This window comes from Echiichthys vipera (assembly GCF_963691815.1).
Source record: "Echiichthys vipera genome assembly, chromosome: 6".
Taxonomy (NCBI): domain Eukaryota; kingdom Metazoa; phylum Chordata; class Actinopteri; order Perciformes; family Trachinidae; genus Echiichthys; species Echiichthys vipera.
Window position 1 is genome coordinate 22,952,255 of NC_139831.1, and position 21,765 is coordinate 22,974,019.

Consider the following 21,765-nt stretch of genomic DNA (forward strand, 5'->3'; position numbering starts at 1 on the left):
TTATGTAACCAAAAGCTGATGATTCCAGGAAAATATCTCATAAACGACTTTCCAAATGTGTCTTTTCTGAAGGACTAAGTCCCAGAGGAAGCCCAGGGCAGAGGATGTTCTACACTGTCACGACTGTCATCTAGAGCTGTAATGGCCTCTATCTACTCCCCACAGGGTTGATTTTTGAACTCCTGGCTAGCGTGCCAAATATTGCACAGCCCCTGTCCTACATTGGCAGGCCTATTTGGGTTAAATTCACTATAGAACGCAACATCACAGCTTGCATGTTTGATGTGTCTTTGTGGAAGAGTGAGAGAGGACAAGGGAGTCTGGCATTTGTCTGTTTGTGTGCGAAGAGAGGAATTGAGTCAGTTTGTGGATCTTTGGGAGCGGAGACCCAAAGCTGCGTTAGCTAAGCCTTCTAAAGCACCATCTGGCTGCCCGGACCCCTGCGTCACCCTACTCACTGAGATTACATTCTCCCCTGGTCCTTTCTCCCTGTCCTTTCTCCTCCCCTCCTGTCCACTTTACACTCTCTCTCCCTTTCCCTTGCCAGCAAACACAAACGTAGCAAAGTCAAGTTGTGGGGACTGTATCCCCAAGCTGTCAGGTTTTCTAAACTATCTAACTTAATAACGAACTAGAAGTCATTTGAGACTGAAAAGGCAGAAATAATTAGCATCCATTATTTTGGTTTCAAAACAATTGGGAGGCATTTGGGTTTAAAAGCATTTCTCACTTGTCTCAACTTCAACTCTATTGTACAAATATGGCTGTTTATGTCCCTGCAGATTAATTACATATTTAAAAATACAGTTGGCTCTGGCAAAGCTTCATAAGGACTGGACATATAACCCTACTGAAGTCATCAGGGTTATCTCAGCTTGGGCTCGGAGCCTCAGTAAAAAACTGAGGCATGGGGTTTTCATTCTAAGGAAGCTGTTCATTCTCATCGCTCTCTCACTCTATATCACTTTACACTCGACTAGATTCCTTGTCTACACTAGAATGCAGCATGGGTCTGATATTTTTATTTATTTATCAATATCAAAAGTGTTCACGTGTCCAAAGTGCACAGCCTGCAATAAACCCACCGAGTGTGAAGTGGACGGTGGACGGTTCTGGAGATATGCTTGAGATATGTGAATGACACACACACACACACACACACACACACTCTCTCTCTCACGAACAGACTCACAGATATTTTTTTGCTTTATTTAAAAAGCGCCTGCCATGAGGGAGGGTGGGGGCTCCGTCCATCTGCATGTAATGTTGTATTGCAGCTTCCAGCGCTCCACTCATATGCTCTGTTATTAAGTGGCATTACGGGAAATGTAGAATTTTCTGAGCTTCACCTATACGGACTAAAATAAGTATTTTTGCACTGTGGTATAGCTACTTTAATGTAAGTAAAGGCTTTGAGTACATCTTCCACCAGTACCAGTAGCATAAAAAAGAGTTGAGCAATACTGTTGATGTGTTTTGGTGACACACCTCAGGCTGACAGGCGCACTCTGTGATGTGTCCCAGAACTGGTCAGCGTTGTAGATATCAAAAAAGTAAAGTGTTCAAAATGTTCACTGTGGCTTTCTGAATAACAGAGTCTGAGGTCAACAAAGTTATGTTCAAGACAAGTCTAAAGTTGATTTAATGCCCCAAGCGCAACTTGAGTGCAAGTTTCCAACTCAAGCGCCCAGCTCTGGGAATGCACTGCATGTGATTTTGTTATTTTTGGAAAAAGATGAAAAAGTACAGGATTTTTATAACAAATGCTTAAAACATCCACCTGCAGCGTTGAGAAAAAAATATAAGCAAGGGATTTCTGGCTGGACTCGAAGGACTCCCAGTTACTGATGAATCAGAAAGACTGCTAAAAACTTAAGCGCCACTTTAAAGCTCCCGGTGCATTACAATGACACACGATGCAGTAGTGCTCTAAAAATGTTCTGTCAGTTTTCCCTAAGCATGTCATTTGTAATTCTCAGAGGTGGCTCAGACAAAAACAACTTCCATTTTCCACGTCCATTAGTTTAGACTAAACAGCACCTCCAGGTGATGACACAAATACATTTCCTGTCATTTTTTCTTTCTTCTTTTTTACCAGGTCATGGAGTCAGCTTCAGCACCCTCTAATTTTCTGTTGAAAATGTTTGATGTAGTGCGGTGACAAGCGGGTTGTGATTCTATATGGTACAACCTAATTTATATTTATTTCTGGGGAGAAAATCAGTTATTAAGGAGAGTGTATAAATATGACACATCCATGGTGAAGAACATTCACAAGTTGTTGTTTAGTAGAAACCGATTAAACATGCTAAAAATATATATGTGTGAGTGTGAAATGTGCATCATCACAGATGGCCCATGCAATAAACAACAATGGAGGGAGGACATTTTGGTTAGAACCCCCTGCATGTTTCCGTGATATCATGAAATATATGTGGTGCAATGACTAATGGCTTGTCATGAGTGAGGAAGAGATGATTTGATTGTGTCGGATGCAGAGAACAGAGACAAATATTTGATTATATGCTTTGGAGATGTGACAGTTCAGCCATGTTGGAAGATCAATAACCAGGAATATGTTTTTGGATGATGAAAAACCTTTTACACAGTCATTTTAGAAATAGTAATATGCAGATTTATACACACAAACACATGCAGAGGAAACATCATAACTGCTACTTTAACATTGTTCAAAATGTAATTCCGGCTGGACAGATGGCATCATGGAAATATTACTGGTGGAAATGTTTATAGGCCTGTTTACAGAACCTGTCCTGCCATAGTCTTCCTACAACACTGCTGCAATATATATCTTGTAAATGTGATTTTCCAACAACTGATATGTTATCAATGAACATTGGTGAATATGACAGTGCATTTGGCTTACATGTCTGTACAAAAGGCGTCAATGATTTATTGTTTAGAGATCAAAGCAATATGACTTCTAACATTGCTCAATATGTCAGTGCATGTGCAGATTTAGTGTTATGGAAATGTTGAGGATAACACGTTTCATAACTGCTACCCTGCAATATTGGGGGAAAGATGTCACCTCAGTTTTAGATATAATGGTAGCTCAAGTGCAGTAAGGTGTTCATAAACTAAGACAAAGTTGTTGAATTCTTCACTTTTCACAGTTTTCATCTGGCAAGAACCTCACAACGTGTTCTCTAGTGTAATACCTAGACTTGAAGTGGGAACAACATGGTAATCTTCCAGGTCCATTTCTGGATACTAAATTATTGCTGACATTTTGGCAGCAAATACAGTTGTGGGCCAATACTGTCTGTCTCCTGATTCTGGACTCCTTTCTCCCTTACAACGGGTTTGGGGCTCATGTTACATTCATTGTCAATACAGCTGGACAGAGTTGGTCTTTAGGGATGGTGGATTTGGCATGCTCGTAGAACTGTGCTGCAACCATATGGCATAAGTTGTCCCCCTAAACACAGATAACTAATGTTCCAGGATGCTTGATGTACACTCATGAATACATAGTGACATATACGCACAGGTGTGTGCATGGAAATAAACGCAGCTGCATCTGCAGTGACACACATAGACACTCACATTAAAGTAACATATGTAGTCAGTTGGCAAAACTATAATTAGTCTGTGCTCTCTTTTAGCAGATATACTGAAAGAGAGTGAAAGCAGCAGGGAGGAAGAGATGGAGCGAGGGAGAGTTATAGGGAAAGGGAATGATAAATGATGGATTGAGAGAGCTCTAGCTAGACCCCGAGGTTACCGGTGTGAGGGAGTTACAGCTGGCTAGCTCATTCCGTCGAGCTACAGATCTCATAATAAACATCACATGGGTAGTTTGGGCTGGCGGCTGCAGATTAAGCCAGAGCTGTTAGCTCTTTAAAGACTGCTCAATGTTGCAGCCGGCCAAGAACCTATTTATAGGGCAGCTGGAAGTGTATCAAAGCAGGTAGGAAGGGAAGGCACTGGACAGGCACAGTTCTCAAGCTGATTTATGTCCCTCAATCAGTGTAATAACAATAAACTGTCAACTAACACGCCACTTTTATTTGTAATTTATGGTACTGCGCTCCTAATTAAGCCATGTTTATTTCTCCCCCTGTCCCTCCCTCCGCCTCCTCCTCTGCTTCTCTCTGTCTCTCTGCGCAGAGCTGCCCAGCACTCCAGGTGGTCAGTTCACATTTCGCCCGCTGCCACCACCACCCCCTCCACCCCATGCCTGCACTTGTGCCCGCCCAGCGGCCTACACTCAAGTCAGCCTGCAGAGGAAGACCATGCCAACTCGGTGCCAGGGCAGTCAGGGCAACCAGGGGGCTGACACAAGCTCGAGCACAGACCAGGCCCAGCTTCACAACAGCTGGGTGCTCAACAGCAACATTCCCCTAGAGACCAGGTAAGAGAATGCAACAAATGGAAAGGGCCCTTAAAGGTTATTTTTCAGAAGGTTTTTTTTTTTCTTCCATATGCTCACTTTCAGGTTCATACCAGTATTTTGGGTTTCTATGGATGTCTACATGCTTTAATGTTGAAAAAAAAAACACATTATATTTCTCATACATTTGTGTGAATATACCCATTTTCACTCTGTCTGAAACGCTTCATGTTAGCACAGTCTGGTCTGATTAGTCAGTGTTCCTGGGTTTTCCACATCTGCGCTCATGGCGTCTCTGCACCGTAATTACAGTCGGGGAATGACTTTAACCGCACTGTAGCAGCACTTTCTATATATAGTATAGTTGTGACATCACAACCATACAGAAGTCCTGACGGCTCATTTAAAGGCACAATTTCTGAATACAGACTGTGTGCATTCCAATATGGGACCTTGAAAGGGTATTTTTTTGGAATTGAGTCTTTATTTATTAAAAAAAAAAAAGAACAAAAAGTGTTAAGTTGAGTAAATGGAGGGCTTCGCGCCAAAATGCTTTCTGTCCAAAACGGTGGATTTGTCTTTTTTTTTTAGCAAAACCCTTTAAATGAAAATATCTCCGAGGCAAACCACCCTACTTCAGCATAATGCCACTTGATTAAAGACATTGCTTTAATCTCACAAATGAGGCTCATTAGATTAAAGGAAATTATTTTGTCAGGAGTGCAAGTTGGCACAGTGACACTTCACAATTCTCTTAGAGAAATCAGAGTATAATGATTTCGGATGAATGTTGGACTAAAGGATTTGTTAAGATGGACATGTTTTGCACGTGTAGAGAGCAGTAAGTGGAACAACACAAAAGGCCTTTGGGGTATTTGTACAGGGCTTTGCACACTATCAAAGTCATAACAAATCTCTCAGGTTTTTTTGAATTCTTCTTTTTATTTTCTTACTCCTCACTGCAGAAAGATTTATCAGGGGATCAGTATCGGAGTTTCTCCTACCTAAAATAAAATTGTAAGTCAGGATCTAGTAAAAAATACCCTTTTCAGGAACACATTGTGATTCTACTTCCAATTTTTTTTCCGCAAATGCTCGGAGACAAGGACACTGGAATTTGGTCACATCAAACAGAATTAAGCATTTGCTTGCTGCATAAGTAATAATTGATCAGAGAATTATTTAGGAGATCCTCATTTCTGAGGCTGCTTCTCAAGAAGAAGCAGCAAGGTGCAAAGGAATATGTTTGCATGCATAATGAGAGCTTGGTGCGGTAGCTGAACTCTGGTATTATCATGAGTGAGGATGAGATTGGCAGGCTGCCACACCAGAAGAAGAGGGTATTAATAAGTTATGCATTTGGCCGTAATTAGATCTTACCTCATTTAAAGGAAGGGTAGAATTAGATTCAGTGACAATTTAAATGAATCATTGGCCAGACATGACTATCAATGTAAAAGACTTGTTTGAAGTGCATTGTAATTACAGCAGTTATCTACATGTGTTTGCTTTCAATGAATAGCCACCATAATATCACTCACACTTTTCTGTGTGTATTCTAAATCATTCAAACAATATTTTTGCCAAACATAAAGAAGTCTCTCTCAAAGAGAAATGTGATTATAAAACACTATTTCCACAGTGGCACAGTATATTGTTTGTTGCCATATTTGTAGTAATACATTTTTTTTTATTGTGCGGACTTTATACTCAAATAAGTTTCATTTGATAGTGCGCTATTAGTTCGGAACCATTAAATTTAATCATATTCATAGTCAATAGAATAGCTCTCCTTCATAACATAATTCAGATATTATTGGCTCTTTTCTATCTAGCTTTTGGCGGTGGAGAAAAAAAGAAAAAAAGTCTTAACTGCTTAACTTATGGGACTTTTTTGTTATTGTTGGATTTAATATTCAAGCACCCTCCTCTCTCTCCTCTGTCACATTCTCAGATACACTACTAATCTAATGATTTCACATTTCTACTCTCACCCCGATGCTGCTGCTATCAGCTCAATCTCAGGCGTGAGATTAAAGATTCATCAAGTATTTGCCAACTTGACATGGGCGTTCATGCCAATGGAATTATAAGTAATGCTATGACCTTAAAAAAAATGTATAATATCTCATGTTGTCAAGTGCACTTCCATTTTTTTCGAAGCGTGTTTGATGAATCTGTATTGAAGTGTATTGATGTTGCGTCAGCAGAGATTAAGATTGTTTGAAGTGCGCATGGATTTCCTTTTCAGCTGCATATCCGTTATGTTTCTGGAGAGGCCGGCTTGTGTAAGTGGAAGGATGCAGATATGGATATTCAATATATCTGACTTTGGCTCACACTGGGTGTGTTAAGATGCGTAACAAATGTTGGGACTGTAATAAATTGACTGGTGCCCTGCCTTTTCTCCTTCCTCTTATCGCTAAGTTCAACTTGAATCACACTGTGAATGTGCAGCTACTGAAATCAACTTTTACACTTTTGTAGTCATGCACACATCTGGTATATCTGCATGTACCTGTACACCGTGCACATTGGCCTCTAACCACACACACAGTAATTTTCGCACATATCCAGGTAGAGACAGCCCTTGGGCTGTAGACTCCGACCTCCTGGAGACAGGGAACTCTCATTTTCTTCCTGTCTCAGGGGAAATCTGCTCTCTGATATGAATTCAGAGCTTCCTGGGCGTCGCCCCTGGATATTGTCGGAGAAGATCAAAAGCAGGCAGCCAGGAAGAACAGTGAACCATTTTTAAAAGCGCTGCACAAGAAGAACAGAGTTTCACAAGCGTTGACAAATGCAATTTCTTCAGCTTGTTTCTGATCCCTTTTGCTCATATCTACCTTCAGCAGAGCAATAAAAGTACCACAGTGGACTCGACCTGTGTACTGGCCTCAAAATGTGAAAATGCTCATCTGTATTTGGCATCCTTTTACTTGTCTTGTGCGTGCATCTTTGAGCCAAGCTGTTTCTGTGTGTGTGTGTGTGTGTGTGTGTGTGTGTGTGTGTGTGTGTGTGTGTGTGTGTGTCTGTGTGTGTCTGTGTGTGTCTGTTTGTCCTAAGTTTACCCTTGGCCTTTTAGAGTTGAACTACCATTGACCCTTGTGTAGCGTGCAGCCTCCTGTTTCCCCATCTGAGTCACAGCTTTCTGCAGATACTGAATGGGTGGATGGAGATTACAGGTTGAGGCAGACAGTGAAGGATGAATGTCACCTGACTCTCATGTTGAACTCCAACTGCCATAGGGCAACATTATAGACGGACAGAAAAAAATCTCAAAAACACTCCGAAGACCAAAGATGACTGGCAAAATTAAAAGAGAGAATTTAAGTTAATAAGGAAATTAAAATATCCACCTTAACCCAAATAACATTCATTACTGAGTCCAAAAAGAAGAGAGATTTGAATTCTAAAAAAAATCTCTTGTTGTGGCAATAGGTTTTTAATGCACTGAAACTGCTCACTTTTTTTGGTTATTATATTTGAGTCTAATTTAATTTATTTGATCTCTTTTTTTGTGTTTTAAAGGTCTCATATTATAAAAAGTGAGATTTCCATGTCTTTTTTTTCTCATAAAGCAGGGTGAGGTGTTATGCAAATACTGTGAAAATATCAAAATCCACCGAGAAATGCACACAGCCTGTATTCAGAAACTGTGTCTTTAAACGAGCCGTCATGACTTCTCTACGGTTGATATGTCACAATTGTATAGAAAGTGCTGCTACAGTGATGTTACAGTCATTCTCTGACTGCAATGACGGTGAAGAGACACCAAGAGCACAGACCCAGAAATGCTGACCAGTCAGAGCAGACTAGGCTTCTTCAAGAGAGGGAATTGAAGAGACAGGCAGTAAAATGGAGCGCTTTGGAAAAATGGTGAATACAGGTATTTTTAGATATGAAAGTAAACATGTTAACTTGTTTTAGTAGAAACCCAAAATACAAGTATGAACTTAAAATTAGCATAATAAGTCCCTTTCAAAAAATATTGCTCTCATGCAGGTTTTGCCTTATGTGAAGTACATTAAAATGCCTCTATGTTTGAAATGTCGTCTAGAAATACCCTGGTATCGCCTTGCCTTGAGATAACCAGTTTCCTATGCAAATCATTGTGTTTCAAGAATTTGGTTGTAATTTGCATAACACAAATACTTTGACCTGCTTTATTATATCATGCATCATTATACCGGGAACATTCTTGATACTCTCAACCCGCTGGCAGAATTCTGCTCCTTTTTTAAAGTAAAATCCATCTTCAAGGCTGAATAAGAGACTAAATGACACAAGAAGATGGATCTGTTTTTGCCTTGTTTGAGGGCAAATGGACGAGGTACGGGGCGGATGCGGTCTTTTGTCCAGCGGCACTGTCAGTCTGCTGTCTGGCCCCACTTTAATGGCCTGTCCTCTGAGGGCCCTTCAGAGACCGCGGCCCTACCAGCAGCCTGTGACCTCACACCCTTCGCTGCATGGATAGAATAACACTCTGGCGAACTGTGCGTCTGCCACAACATATCGCACTCACAGCTGGTATTAACCCTTGGAGATCACACAGTAACCTGGGGCAATCACTGCTTGTCTGAGAATTCCAGGAGCTCCAGGATATATTTTTTATGGAAAATACACACACTGCAGCAAAGAAAAACAATGAGTCATACCTGTTTTTTTTTTTTCCTCTGATGTTTTTTCCAATATATTCTTTGTTTCCCCACACCAGCAGGCTTTTTTTTTTTTTTTTTTGATGGAAGTCAATATGGCCAGAACTAGCTGAAACTATGTATAATTGGCTGCCGAGATCCACTTTTCCAAATTGCATAATCGCCTAACCCCCATATTTCTGACACCCTCGCCCTACATTATCCAAACACAATGTAGATGCTACCTAGATTAATTGCCCTTCAGCTTACTTTCCTATCATCATCTGCCATCTGGCGGGCTCTTTTTCATGATGAAAATGAACCTCATATTCTTTTAACTAATACAGCCATATAACTTAAGTAGTTGCTTTGATGAGTCAAAAAAGGAAGAGGTAAGTCATTGATCCTTGGCTGCCAGGGCTTTTTTATTCTCTTTCATATCAGAGCCGCTCTGCATTACAGTAGCTGCTCTTAATTTTGCACCAGAGAGATAAAAAAATTGGACTTCTTCTCTGATAGGGACTGGATAAGAGCTTATCATTCCCTATCCTGTGGCTTATACATAGTGCTGTAGGTATATAACGTTGCAGTTTGTGGCAAGATTGTTTTCTATTGTTAAACTAGTGCACTAACTGTGAATAATGTCCGTGTTTTCCATTTGTCACATATATTGCTCACCTCGAAGAAGAATTTATGGTGGACCATAATATAAATTGCAAGTGGAGTCGTAGCGCTAAGGGATTTTCTTTGGCTACTTTTCTCCCTTGATTTTAGCTGTCTGGATTAATCTTTGACGATGCATTACTTGCAACTTTAAGAGACCACTTAAATTAAAAGCACACAAATGCAGCCAAACGTGTGGAATATTAAGTGCTTAACTGAATTATATAGTTCCAGACAGTTCTGAGAGCTTTTTCAACAGGTGGGGTTTGAGAGGACTGTATCTTAAAGTAGAACAGTCTGTCCTGTGTGTCATATTTGAATCCTTAGAGCCAGCCTCTAAGCGTCATTTAGAAAATAGCAGGATAAGGGTCTACTCTAAAATCTTGCACCTTGGGGGCCCTTTTAAATGAGGTTCAGTCAGGCGTATTACAAAGTGAGGCTGAATTCCACTGAGTGCATATAATTATAAATAGAATCAGAATAAGATACTAGATACCAAAGAAAAGATTATGTCCGTGCTGTGCTAAGCGAATTGGTGAAAGATCGAACCCCTGTCCTAGATTGTTTCCAAATTAACACTATTATTGATAAAAACAGGTGTCCCAGAGGTGTAGTGGGTCACACAATGCAGAGCAACTCCCTCCTCATAAGATCAGGACAGCAATTAATTGTCCTTTTATTAAACTCCTTTCTGAAATAGTGATTGTCCAATCATAGCTGAGTTGGAGTTCTCTAAACTGGTGCGCACAGGGTTGAAGAAAGGGTGATTCTTGGCATTTAAAGAGTTTTGAGAGAAGTGTCTTTTTTTCAGAACCCAAAACCAAGGAAACAAAGTGTAAGTACCGGATCAAACAGTGCTTTATCTGCTGTATAGAGTGCTGCAGGAATTAGTTGTAAAACCCGGAAATAAGTTTGCATTTTTGCGTTCCCGGTTCCCTTGTCCCTAAGTCATTTGAATGGGTTTTGTGAAGATTATCTTGCTGAAAAAATATGTCAGGATCATAAACTTTTGTCTTTTGCCACAGCTTATTTTCGGCACTTATCCAAAATTCAATGTAAAAAAAAAAGTACATCATCCCATACCTTTAGGATTCTCCTTTTAAAACAAGTCAGCCTGAGACTGATGACTAAATAGTGCATTGTAAGATGTTTGGACAGCAAAACTTTGATAACAATAGCTTTGAAACCATATCAGTGGGCAATAACACAAATGATCTGTCAAGAAGTAACACATGACAATTAGATTAAATGTTGCAACAAATGATTCACACTACAACCTGGGAATACAGAAGAGACTTAAATCAATTATAAAAGCATAATTCTGTCATCCTTTTAGATTTGAATTATATAAATGCATTTCAGTGCATAAACAGGCAAAATATATTCTATATAATAATGTATTTATACAATAATCTCATCTCATCTCAACTTCAACCGCTTATCCGGGGTCGGGTCGCAGTGGCAGCAGCTTTAGCAGGGGACCCCAAACTTCCCTTTCCCAGGCCACATTAACCAGCTCTAACTGGGGGATCCCGAGGCGTTCCCAGGCCACTGTGGAGATATAATCTCTCCACCTAGTCCTGGGTCTTCCCCGAGGCCTCCTCCCAGCTGGACGTGCCTGGAACACCTCCCTAGGGAGGCGCCCAGGGTGCATCCTTACTAGATGCCCGAACCACCTCAACTGGCTCCTTTCAACGCAAAGGAGCAGCGGCTCTACTCCGAGTTCCTCACAGATGGCTGAACTTCTCACCCTATCTCTGAGGGAGACTCCAGCCGCCCTCTTGAGAAAACCCATTTCGGCCGCTTGTACCCACGACCTCGTTCTTTCGGTCATGACCCAGCTTTCATGACCATAGGTCACCATAATTACACTGTACTTGTCCTAGGTGTTTGTGTTGTTACATTTAGCCTAAAGATGTAATTACGAAAAAACAAACCAGACACATAATAATAGAAATGTGCTTACATGTTTTGGCACAGAGCTCTGGCTATAAAGCAATAAAAAATAAAGTAGTAGAATGTAAATATTTCATATTCCTTGACGTTAAATCTGAGATGTGCTATCTTTTCAACTTTTTTAAAAGCTCATTGGATTGGCACTCTACTGAGAACCCCATTGTTGAAGCATAACCTCCTTATTCTACACAACATATACTATATCTCTGAAGTAATTACATAGTTTGAAGTGGATCAGGTCAGTTTGTTTGTGCTGAACAGCACAGGGACCTGTGGTGATTGCTCTATGACTGCAAGGGAAGCTTAGCTTCCCCTAAAATGTCACCAAAAAATTAAAAATTAAAAAAAAAAGTGATGAAACTGATTGGATGAGCTGTCTGATGCGGAATCCTTTTTTGATTGACAGCTAAATGAGCGAATCAGCGATCTTGAAGAATAAACATCCAACGGAGCATTTTACAAGTTTTTCATTCCGTTGTTCTGAACTGATCGGAGACTTTACCGATATCCAGAGACTCTGTCTTTGTTAAAAACGACGAGCGTTTTGTTTGGCGACTCTGTTTTTTCACTCTGCGGTTTCTTTCCCCAACGAGCAGCGACAGCTGCGAAGCTTCTCCTCCCGTCACTCACACTTACAGGCGGTCACACTTCACAGTAGCCTGGCGCAGCAGCTCCAGCTGGGCCAAGGCCGTTTAAGCAGCCTAGCTCGGCTGCCATTGAGAGGACACTGGTCAAGTCCCTGGAAAAGAAGAAGAAGAAGAAGAAGAAGAAGAAGAAGAAGAAGAAGAAGAAGAAGAAGAAGAATTTATCCCTCAAGGGAAATTAAATTTTTTCACTCTGTCATTATTATTATACAGGTTACACACACAGGCCCGAAATACACATTGCACAAACAGGACCTATATACATGCAATTAATGGAGAGATGTCAGAGCGAGGGGGCTGCCAATGGCTCAACGTAGGGTAGGATTAACATTTAATTAAACAAACACATTTATGATGTAGGCCGGAAAAATAAACTTCCCCTCCTTGAAAGACAAGCAGCCGCCACTGAAAGGGACATAATACTAATCCTATCCTGGGCACAGTTAGCAGTACCTGCTCTTCCTCTCTCATCTCCATCACCTTCTCTCTTTCATTTTCTCTCAGTCTGCTCATCTTGTCCCATATCTCTTTCCTTCCCGATGCCTTTTAATTTTTCTCTGTCTCAGTGAGGAAAGTAAACATAAAGTCAATTGATTTGTACATACATCCGCTAGGATCATCTTGCATGAGACTAAGAATGCATTTGGGAATCTCTTTTTGACATTGACAATAAACTATCGATATACGTAGCTATATAGTTTAGAGAATTATACATCAAAGACAAAACTAACAGAAGGGTGAGATTAAGTAACAATTAGGCTGCATCCAAACCAAATCAGGCATTGCTGCAATTAGCGCTCAATGTGTTTTTACACTACTTGCCTCATTCACCCATTTACACACACATTCATACACTGATGGCAGAGGCTGCCATGCAAGGTGCCATCTGTGCCATCAGGAACCTAATTTAACAATTCAGATACACATCCACACACTGATGGCTTAGCCTTCGGGAGCAATTTGGGCGTTCGGTATCTTGCCCAAGACAAGCCGCCCACAAGGTGTGAATGCAGCCAACTCCGTCTGCTAGTTCAGCAGCACGGACAGCACCATGGATTTATCAATACACAGGACAGTTAGGCTTCTGATATTATTTCAGAGCCCTGTTTGGGGTCAGAGATTCTAACTTGCACAAACCTTAGTCAGATAAGGGATCAATAAGTCAGGCAGACTAGACTTACTAATTAAATTAAACAACCCCTTCAGCTCTCTTTCATGGGATGGAGAAGCTGGCAAGGGACATTCATTTTGGTAATTTTGCTAGCAAGGGGGTGGCACCTGAAGTCCCCTACTGGCGAGCTGTCTAACTAGGTAGTTTGTTCACTCTATAGTGAAACTAACTAGCCAGTATCATGATAGCCACTCTGTACTATCTACTCTAATGCTCAAGTATGGTCTGGCTACACCAGCTAATCATTCTGGGGTGATTCTAAAATCAAAATGAGACAGCAGACAGTGCCCTTCTGAAATACAGAGCAAAGGGCATAACATCTGACAGTGCACTGGATATCTTTGCAGGACCAAAGTTATTTTTCTGCAATTATTTCACAACTTTTATTTTATACACCTCAGGAAAAAAACATAGTCCGGACCTCAGTGATCAGCCATAGGTGGGGCTTAGCAAACAACTTTGCAGGCTAGAATTCAATTTCTTCTTTTGGTTTCTCCCACAGACATTTCCTGTTCAAGCAGGGCTCTGGTTCATCGGCTCTACTGTCAGGGGCGGGGCAGGGTTACCCCCTGACCTCTGGGACTGTGTACTCCCCTCCACCCCGGCCTCTTCCTCGCAGCAGCGTGACCAGACCACTGTTTACCTTCAACAAGCCTCACCGCTGCTGCAACTGGAAGTGTACGGCCCTGTCTGCGTCACTCCTCACTCTCACCTTGGCCCTGCTGCTCACATACGTCATCGGTGAGTTACAGTACACATCAACCATCGAGCATGAAAGTTTGCTTTTTGTTTGCTCTGATTTATTTAAAAAAATCCACATTTTCAAAACAGATTGCTGGAGTCGCTGGGAAATTGTGAGGCTTGTCAAGACACTGTCTAATTAATTAAAAGAGGAATCAATAGAAAAAAGACAGAAACAAACTTGAACAGCAAATTTTACAAACACAAATTGTTGCAGGCTTCAAAAGGTAAAAAAATACACAAACAAAAAGAAGAAAAAAGAACAGAAGAGGAGATCGATATGGATCAAAGCAGGGCTGCGAAAAATGTTACACTCTTAAGGAGTTGCCTTTAAAAACAGCAGTTTATGTATTCCAAATGTGACCCCCTCCTTGATAGTCTTAAATTTAAATTAGCTGTCCTGGACTAAAACAAACAAAACTCATATTTATTCTGTGATGAATTCACACATCGAGAAAGTACTAACTTATTCAGTTTTCTGTCTCACTCACACACCCAGCTGCATGCACTCACACACAGCTATATATATACACACACAGACACACAGCTACACGCACACACGCCGACACACACACACACGCACGCACACACACACACACAAACACACACACACACACGCACGCACACGCACGCACACACACACACACACACACACACACACACACAAACACACACACACACGCACACCTAATTACTTTTCTACCTTTTCAGTCTTGTATTTCATATGATATTAATCAATCCAGGTTTGTCTTAGTTTATGACCTTCTTGTCTGTTCTTTTTAAAAATGTTTATGTAATTGATCTAATTTGTTTAAGGTGAGGTCTTATTGTTTAAACAAACCTGAGTAGCAGTATTGCTACTTTTACTTGAGCAAAGGATCAGAATACTTCCTCCAGCACTGACTATAACTGCAGATAAATGCAGCGTATTTCAGAGCTTCTCATAAATACAGATTAAGTTTAATTAATTTCTAGGAGTGATACTAATTTGGATCATTAAAATACGAAAAAAGTTTCTGGAGTTGTTCTGCAGTCTGAAAGATCGTCAGATCAGCAGATACCAAATGTATTCACTGATCCCTCCGATTGCACCAATTCAGTGCTCATCCTCAACCTTGGCCCGGCCCTCCACCTCCGCACATCATCTCCCCTCCACGGCCTAAAGTGCAGATATCCCAACCCTCCACCCCGCCGGTTCATTTCCCTCCTGTGGTGGTGCTCAAGGTCACGGCGGAGCAGGCGGGGGTTCGCATTAATCACATACACACACACACACACACACACACACACATCATAGACGGACATCACACACACACTGGTGAATCCATGCAGATTAATCCCCAGGCTGAGCCATGCTATTCCATTAATGTCTCGGCCCCGGTAATTAGTGCATTAGTGAGGAGTTTGAGTGATGACTTGGAGACGACATCACCTTTTAATTGGTGTCATGCTCCACTCCTGCTTGGCAATGATCGATCTCCATGTTGACATCACCATGGCAACTGCACCAAGACGTATGGGACGTGAGCGCAGATGATATGTTCACCTGTAAATCAAAGATATTCAAATAGCAAGATTAAAGTGGTCATGGACTTAATGTCTTTGTCTAGGGGGAGAGGTTGAGCCATAGACCACCAGATGATTAGGTTCTCTCATTACATAATGATTCAGTCATTTCAACGAATGAATTAACAGCCACTCACAGGGGGAAAAAAGCCCCCCAGTAGTTTTGTGAGTTTTCATCTTATTCAAATAATAGCCAAGCTGATATTATTGATTTTGAGTCTGTTCCTCATTAAATCTGATTTCTATTGAATATTAATTATTATTATGATAGCCATTATAATAAGAAACAGAATTCATTATCCTAAGTGTTAAAATATGATAATGAACTATCCTTTATTCCAAATATAGTCAGCTCCTGCAGGTTATTGTGATGTGCTTAATCATGCAGATTGTATTCAATATTATTTTCATACTGAACACGTGTCTCAGTAAATGACTATACAATTCTAACTTTATTATTATCATTATTCATGTATCCAATCCATTTTTAAGGGTCTGACTCACCATAAAGTAGAGCTGAAACTGTTAAAATAGAGAATTTTAATTAATTTAATTATTATTATTACTAATATTAATTCATTATTATTGTTTCTAGCTCCTTAATTACAATGATTTGCTACTTTTTCTTGCCTTATGTAATGGTATATCTTTCGGTTTTGGAGTGTCAGTCAGACAAAAAAGCAAGATGATTGCAATATCTTGGGATTAAGACACTGGAATGTGCTTTTATTTTTTATTTTCATTTTACTATTTTATAACTTTATATAGACCAAATAAAGTGCATCATGAACAAAGATAACAAATAACTGTCACAACTGCAGTGGCAGTGCTAAATGTTAGCATTCACATTCATTGTGAAGTAAATAAATAAAAGAGCTCACACACTGCAGGGCTCCAATTATCCAGTTATTTATGTCTTTAATAGCCACAACTTGTCCCATATCTTTATCTTTCCTTATCCTCTTGTATTGTCTGTCAGCGTGATACTGCAGATATTTCTCACTTAATTAAGACATGTTGCAGCATAAAAAAATATATATATATATTAAAATAAAATATTCCTTTACAGTCATACCTGGCTGGAGCCCAACATTTCAGAAAGCTGGAGATGCTTCTCTTCCTTGGTGAAAATCACCTTAACGCAGCTGTTACATTTGGCTGAATCTTCATTTCTTCTCATGACGCTCAGCTAAACTTTACACCTTCCGTGGCTCAGCATTAACGGAACTAGTAACTTAGTGGTGGCGCAGTGTTACAGGTAGCGTTGGTTAAACTTGATGTTGGACTTAATAATTCAACAAACACATTTGATGTTGATGAAGCAAACACTTATTTTGTGTCAGCTTGGCACCAGTTCTTAGTACCCACACCACTCTTAGTGTGACTTATGTGACTTGTTCATTAATTTTGGGAACCCAGCAAATAATGAGGCAATAATATTATGTCTCAAATTAAGGTTTCCAATTAGCACAATAACAGGAGGATGCATGATTGCAGAGATAATGCTTTGCCTAAGTGATTGCAGCGTACCCTACACCCCCTGTTGTGATTAGCTAAGGCAGTCCCCCTCTCTTTCTTTTCTGCCCTCTTCTCGCTCCTCCCATACCCCCTGGTGTTGCAGGGGCTTCGAATAGCTTTGTTAATTTGTTTATCTCCCAACGTACCCCTCCCTTCTGCGGTCCTAGCTTGTTATTAAGCACGACATGGCCATCAGATATGAGGAGCAGGCATTATTATTGCGAACAGGGCATTTAAGGAGAGATAGAGGACAGATTAAGATTGCATCTGTAATCTTGAAGAATATTGCTACTGACAACACTACAAATAAATCAATTTCTATTCTAAGCCTCATTTAAGTTCTGCCTCTGTAAAAACCTACCTTCCATTGCTCCATCATGTTGTCAAAAAAGAGCTAATTAGAATATTTTCTGCATTAATGAATGTCTTGCTGTTTTAAACAGTTGCAACCCTCGTTTGTTCAGTCAAATATGAGGAGAAGGCGGGATGTGTCAGTTATGAAAGATAATCATCTCTATGGCAACAGGAAAAGCCACTGACGCAAGTGAAATGAGCAAGTCAGAAGCACCCTGCAATCAAATAATCACCTCCAAATCACATTTCACTCAGGCACACACACACGCACACACACACACACACAGGGACAAAGACAGTGTACACTTTAATCTTAGATCTTCTTTATAGTTCTGTTGTGCAATACGTGCTGCTTCAGGGGTCCTGGTGGTTCCATAAAGAACCAAATGAGTCGTTAGTGGCTTTAAGTTCATTACTTTCACGCTATTTCTTTCAGTAAATCCGCTTACACAGTTTGATGGCAATTCAAAGCATCTGCCTTAAGAGTTAGCCATTATTCACAGGGGTCAAACTCAGTACAGCCTCGCAAAAAAAAAAAGATAGTCTCTTCGAGCTACCCATAATGAGCATTTCCATTATCAATAAATCTGACGATTAGATTCTTGATTTGGTTTCCCATGCAGAGCTTGAGGTGATGCCTTCAAATGTCCTCTTTTTCAACAAGCAGTCAAAGCCAAAGCTATTTAGTTAAGAGGAATATGAGATAAATCAGCACATCCTTTTGAAAAGCTGTAGCAAAAAGTTGGGGTTTTTCGCTTGAAGAATTACCCAAATGATTAATTCACCATCAAAATATTACATTTATTTTCTGTCCACCCACTAATTTATTAATCGGCATATTGTAATTATTTCTCTTTTATTTTTTATGTAATGTGCAACCTACAATATTGGTTAAATTATTTTTTCAATAAATGAATTGACACAAATGAATTAATCGATGAACTTATGGAGAACAATTTTGATTAACAAGAGTAATTTATTAAGCAAAAATGTCAAACGTTTTCTGCTTTCAGATTCTTAATAAATTATTTTATTTCATTATAGATTACATTTCTTTTGGTTTGGGTCTGTTAGACAAGGAAAGCAAGCAAAAGATTTGAAGAGGCATTGCATTTTGTTAGACATTGCATTTGATTAATCCAATAAGCAACAAATGAATTGAATATAAATAATCTTTAATTGCAGCCCTGTATAACAAATGTGCTTGGTGGCCACAACTGAATAAGCGTACTTAAGTCATTCCCTCTTGATGTCGATTTCTCCTCCAAACGCCCTAGCCAGCCTGGTCTCTCTCAAAGCACCAGGCTGATTATAGCTTATCCTGAATAAAGTGCTTGTTCTGTACTGCGGTGTTGACCACCCTTGCTAACAAGTTTAAAAAATTACAACTGAGAGCCTAGGAGCACATTATGCCAACCATACATTACGGCAGGAAGACATTTACTCTGACACACACTCACATTTAACAACAACATAAGGATCTGTGGAGACCTTGGATCATTACCTGTGCATCATTATCAGACAGGATTCTTTCTTTTTTTTAATTAGCCCTCCATTTTCTGTCAGGAACTCAGGAAAGTGGAATACAACAGGGGCACTACCAGACACACAATAAGCTAACATTTGCAAATAATGTCATTTTTATGAGAGTCGAAATGTGTGAGCACAGACAGCACAGGAATAACATGATGGGAAACGCAGGCCTAATCATTTCTCACTCGATCAGCTGCTGCATGCTGATGATCCCACAAGGGGGTTATGGTGTGAACTGACGTTTCCACGTTTGCTACAACCTGATGTCACTATTGCTGTGCTAATATGTGCTTAGCCAAATACCAGAGTGCACCTATTGGTTATTGACAGTTATGGATTTTAAATAATCTTGTTGCTCATTAGCTCTTTGAGGTGAACAAATGATTCATGATAATATTTAGCATGTTTGGTATGAAATGAAAACTATAAAGGAAAACCTTGCCTTACTTTGTCTTAGAAAAGTATTTTCAGGAGCAAAATAGTTTTACTCGAAAATTCATAAAAGCTTTTTTGGTTGGTGGAACTGTCCCAAAGTTGTAGGTGGCTGTCAGAAGACCTTTATGCTAAATAGTTTAGTTTGCGCTACAGTTTTCAGTATAATGTGTATTTAGCTAGCGCTAACTGCATTAATGTTGCATTAGTTATCCCAAATTAAAGGCAGCTAGCTGGCTTTCAAACACAACAAAGTGAAACAAAAGCAGAGTAGGGAAGTAGTAGTAGGATGTAGGAAAGGTCAGTTACTACATACTAGGGGTGGGCAAAAAAGTTTGATTAATCTAAGATTCATAATCGATTTATAACTTCCAAACACTGTTGCAGCAAGCTACCGGGTAGTCAGTCACTGCCAGGCCGTCTGTCATTGAAGGCAAGTGTTAAGGCACACTTGAGATATCACAACCTCCAGGGAAGACGGAGCTGGACACGACTCATTCAATTCAGGTTTGCAAAATCAAAGTCAAATATTTTGGCAACATTATGAACGCCTACTGTAGTCAAGTGAGCCGCCAATGCCATTCGCTTCTCCGTAGTGTGCCCGTAGTCTGACATTTATGGTAAATGCATTGGAATGGCACAGATGAGCTGGCATGAAGGTAAACACTTTACTTTCATTCTGTCTCACTCTGCAGTATAAAACTCTTGACCGGAGGAAGAAAATTAAGTATTAACTTTACACAAGCACACCACTTGAACTACAAGTCTTCAAATTGCATCAAAAATGTTTTTGTTGTGTCCAGTTTTCAGAATAAAGTGTTACACAACCCAAATACCAAATAAATATGGAAATAAGATTAAACATTATTGCATAATATTCACAGAACTTTTCACTGTGGAATTTCTGGATAAAAGGCCTTTTTGAAATATACTTTACACTAAAATATTATATTATATTATATTGAAAAAAAACTACAAACAGGCAATATACCAGTTTTGCAGTATTACTTTTGTAAAATTGTATTTTGGAAATGGCCAGGATTCTTAGAATTAAGGCAGCTACTAGCCTACGTGTATAATTTTAGCAGTTTCAATGGCACTTTTATTTTTGAATTCACTGAAAATTGAGATGTATACTCAATTGTGCAAATTAAGCATGACAAAAATACATTTGGTCATAGATTTGCCTTTGTGTATTTATAGCATACAGTTGATACTTTTTCAAAAAATAAAGTATAATCTAATGTTTTCATGCCATAATTAGGACTGGAGTAGATCCTAAGCTATGTAATAATTCAAAAATGTATTTTCAATCGGGGGCCGTGTGTCAGGCGTCTTGGTGTGTGTAGAGGCCTGTGTATGTGTTACAGTTTCTCTGGTGATTTAATAAGTAGAGAAACACGGTCTATGGCCATGTATCAAAAGCACAGAGCGACTTTTTTCAGATTCACACACCCCTCAGCCTGTAAAGTTCATAATTTCTGACACCGTAATATAAACGATTGAGCAAAATATGAAACGATAGATGTTTTTCTATCTTCTTAAAATACATATTGTCATATCGCACAGCCAACGGTAGCAACACAATTATTATCATATTCAGTTATTCAACGTTGTTTATGAATTCTGAGCTTAATTCAGTCTCTCTCTTTGGTGATTCCACTATATTAATCCTGCAGCAGCATGTACATCTTAAACCTACTTCATTTCCTTTGGGATCAAAAAGGTTTTGATCTGTCTATCTATGTATCTATGTATCTATCTATCTATCTAAACTAGAAAATATTCCTTTAAACCAGATCAGTGATGCTGTTTTGCCCCTGCTGTTATTCATGATGTTTTCTGGACGTGATGTACTTTAATGAAGCGCCAATGCCAGGTGTGTTAACTATTGAGTTAGCAAGCTCCGGGCTCCGTTAGCCAGCAGCTAAATCAGTGAGAGGTAATGTTTCATCCACCCACTTGTCACAGCATTGCCCAGGGCTATTCCAAGATGAGTGACACCTGTGTTCTCCTCATTCCGTTCATCAATGTTGATCAGTGAGTGTTGATTGATCTAAGTTATTGATCTCCTCCTGTAAAATAGTGCTCACTGCCAATACTTTGTAAACTCTTATTGGTTTTCGCAACGAATGTGTCTGAAGTCCATAGATATTTGTTTGTGCATCTCTCTCTTAAGTCTCTTTGTTGTTT

The 21,765-nt window shown here is 39.8% G+C and overlaps 1 protein-coding gene across 1 annotated transcript in view; it reads left to right on the plus strand.

The window, feature by feature from the left end:
• Positions 1–21,765, plus strand: part of tenm1 (teneurin transmembrane protein 1) — a gene marked incomplete at both ends in the record, with an annotated part of 163,404 nt that overhangs the window by 35,333 nt on the left and 106,306 nt on the right. Inside the window, 2 exons of the mRNA XM_083914792.1 lie at positions 4,135–4,378; positions 13,931–14,169. Of these exons, the coding sequence (XP_083770918.1) occupies positions 4,135–4,378; positions 13,931–14,169 (483 nt within the window). The remainder of the gene's footprint in view (positions 1–4,134; positions 4,379–13,930; positions 14,170–21,765) is intronic.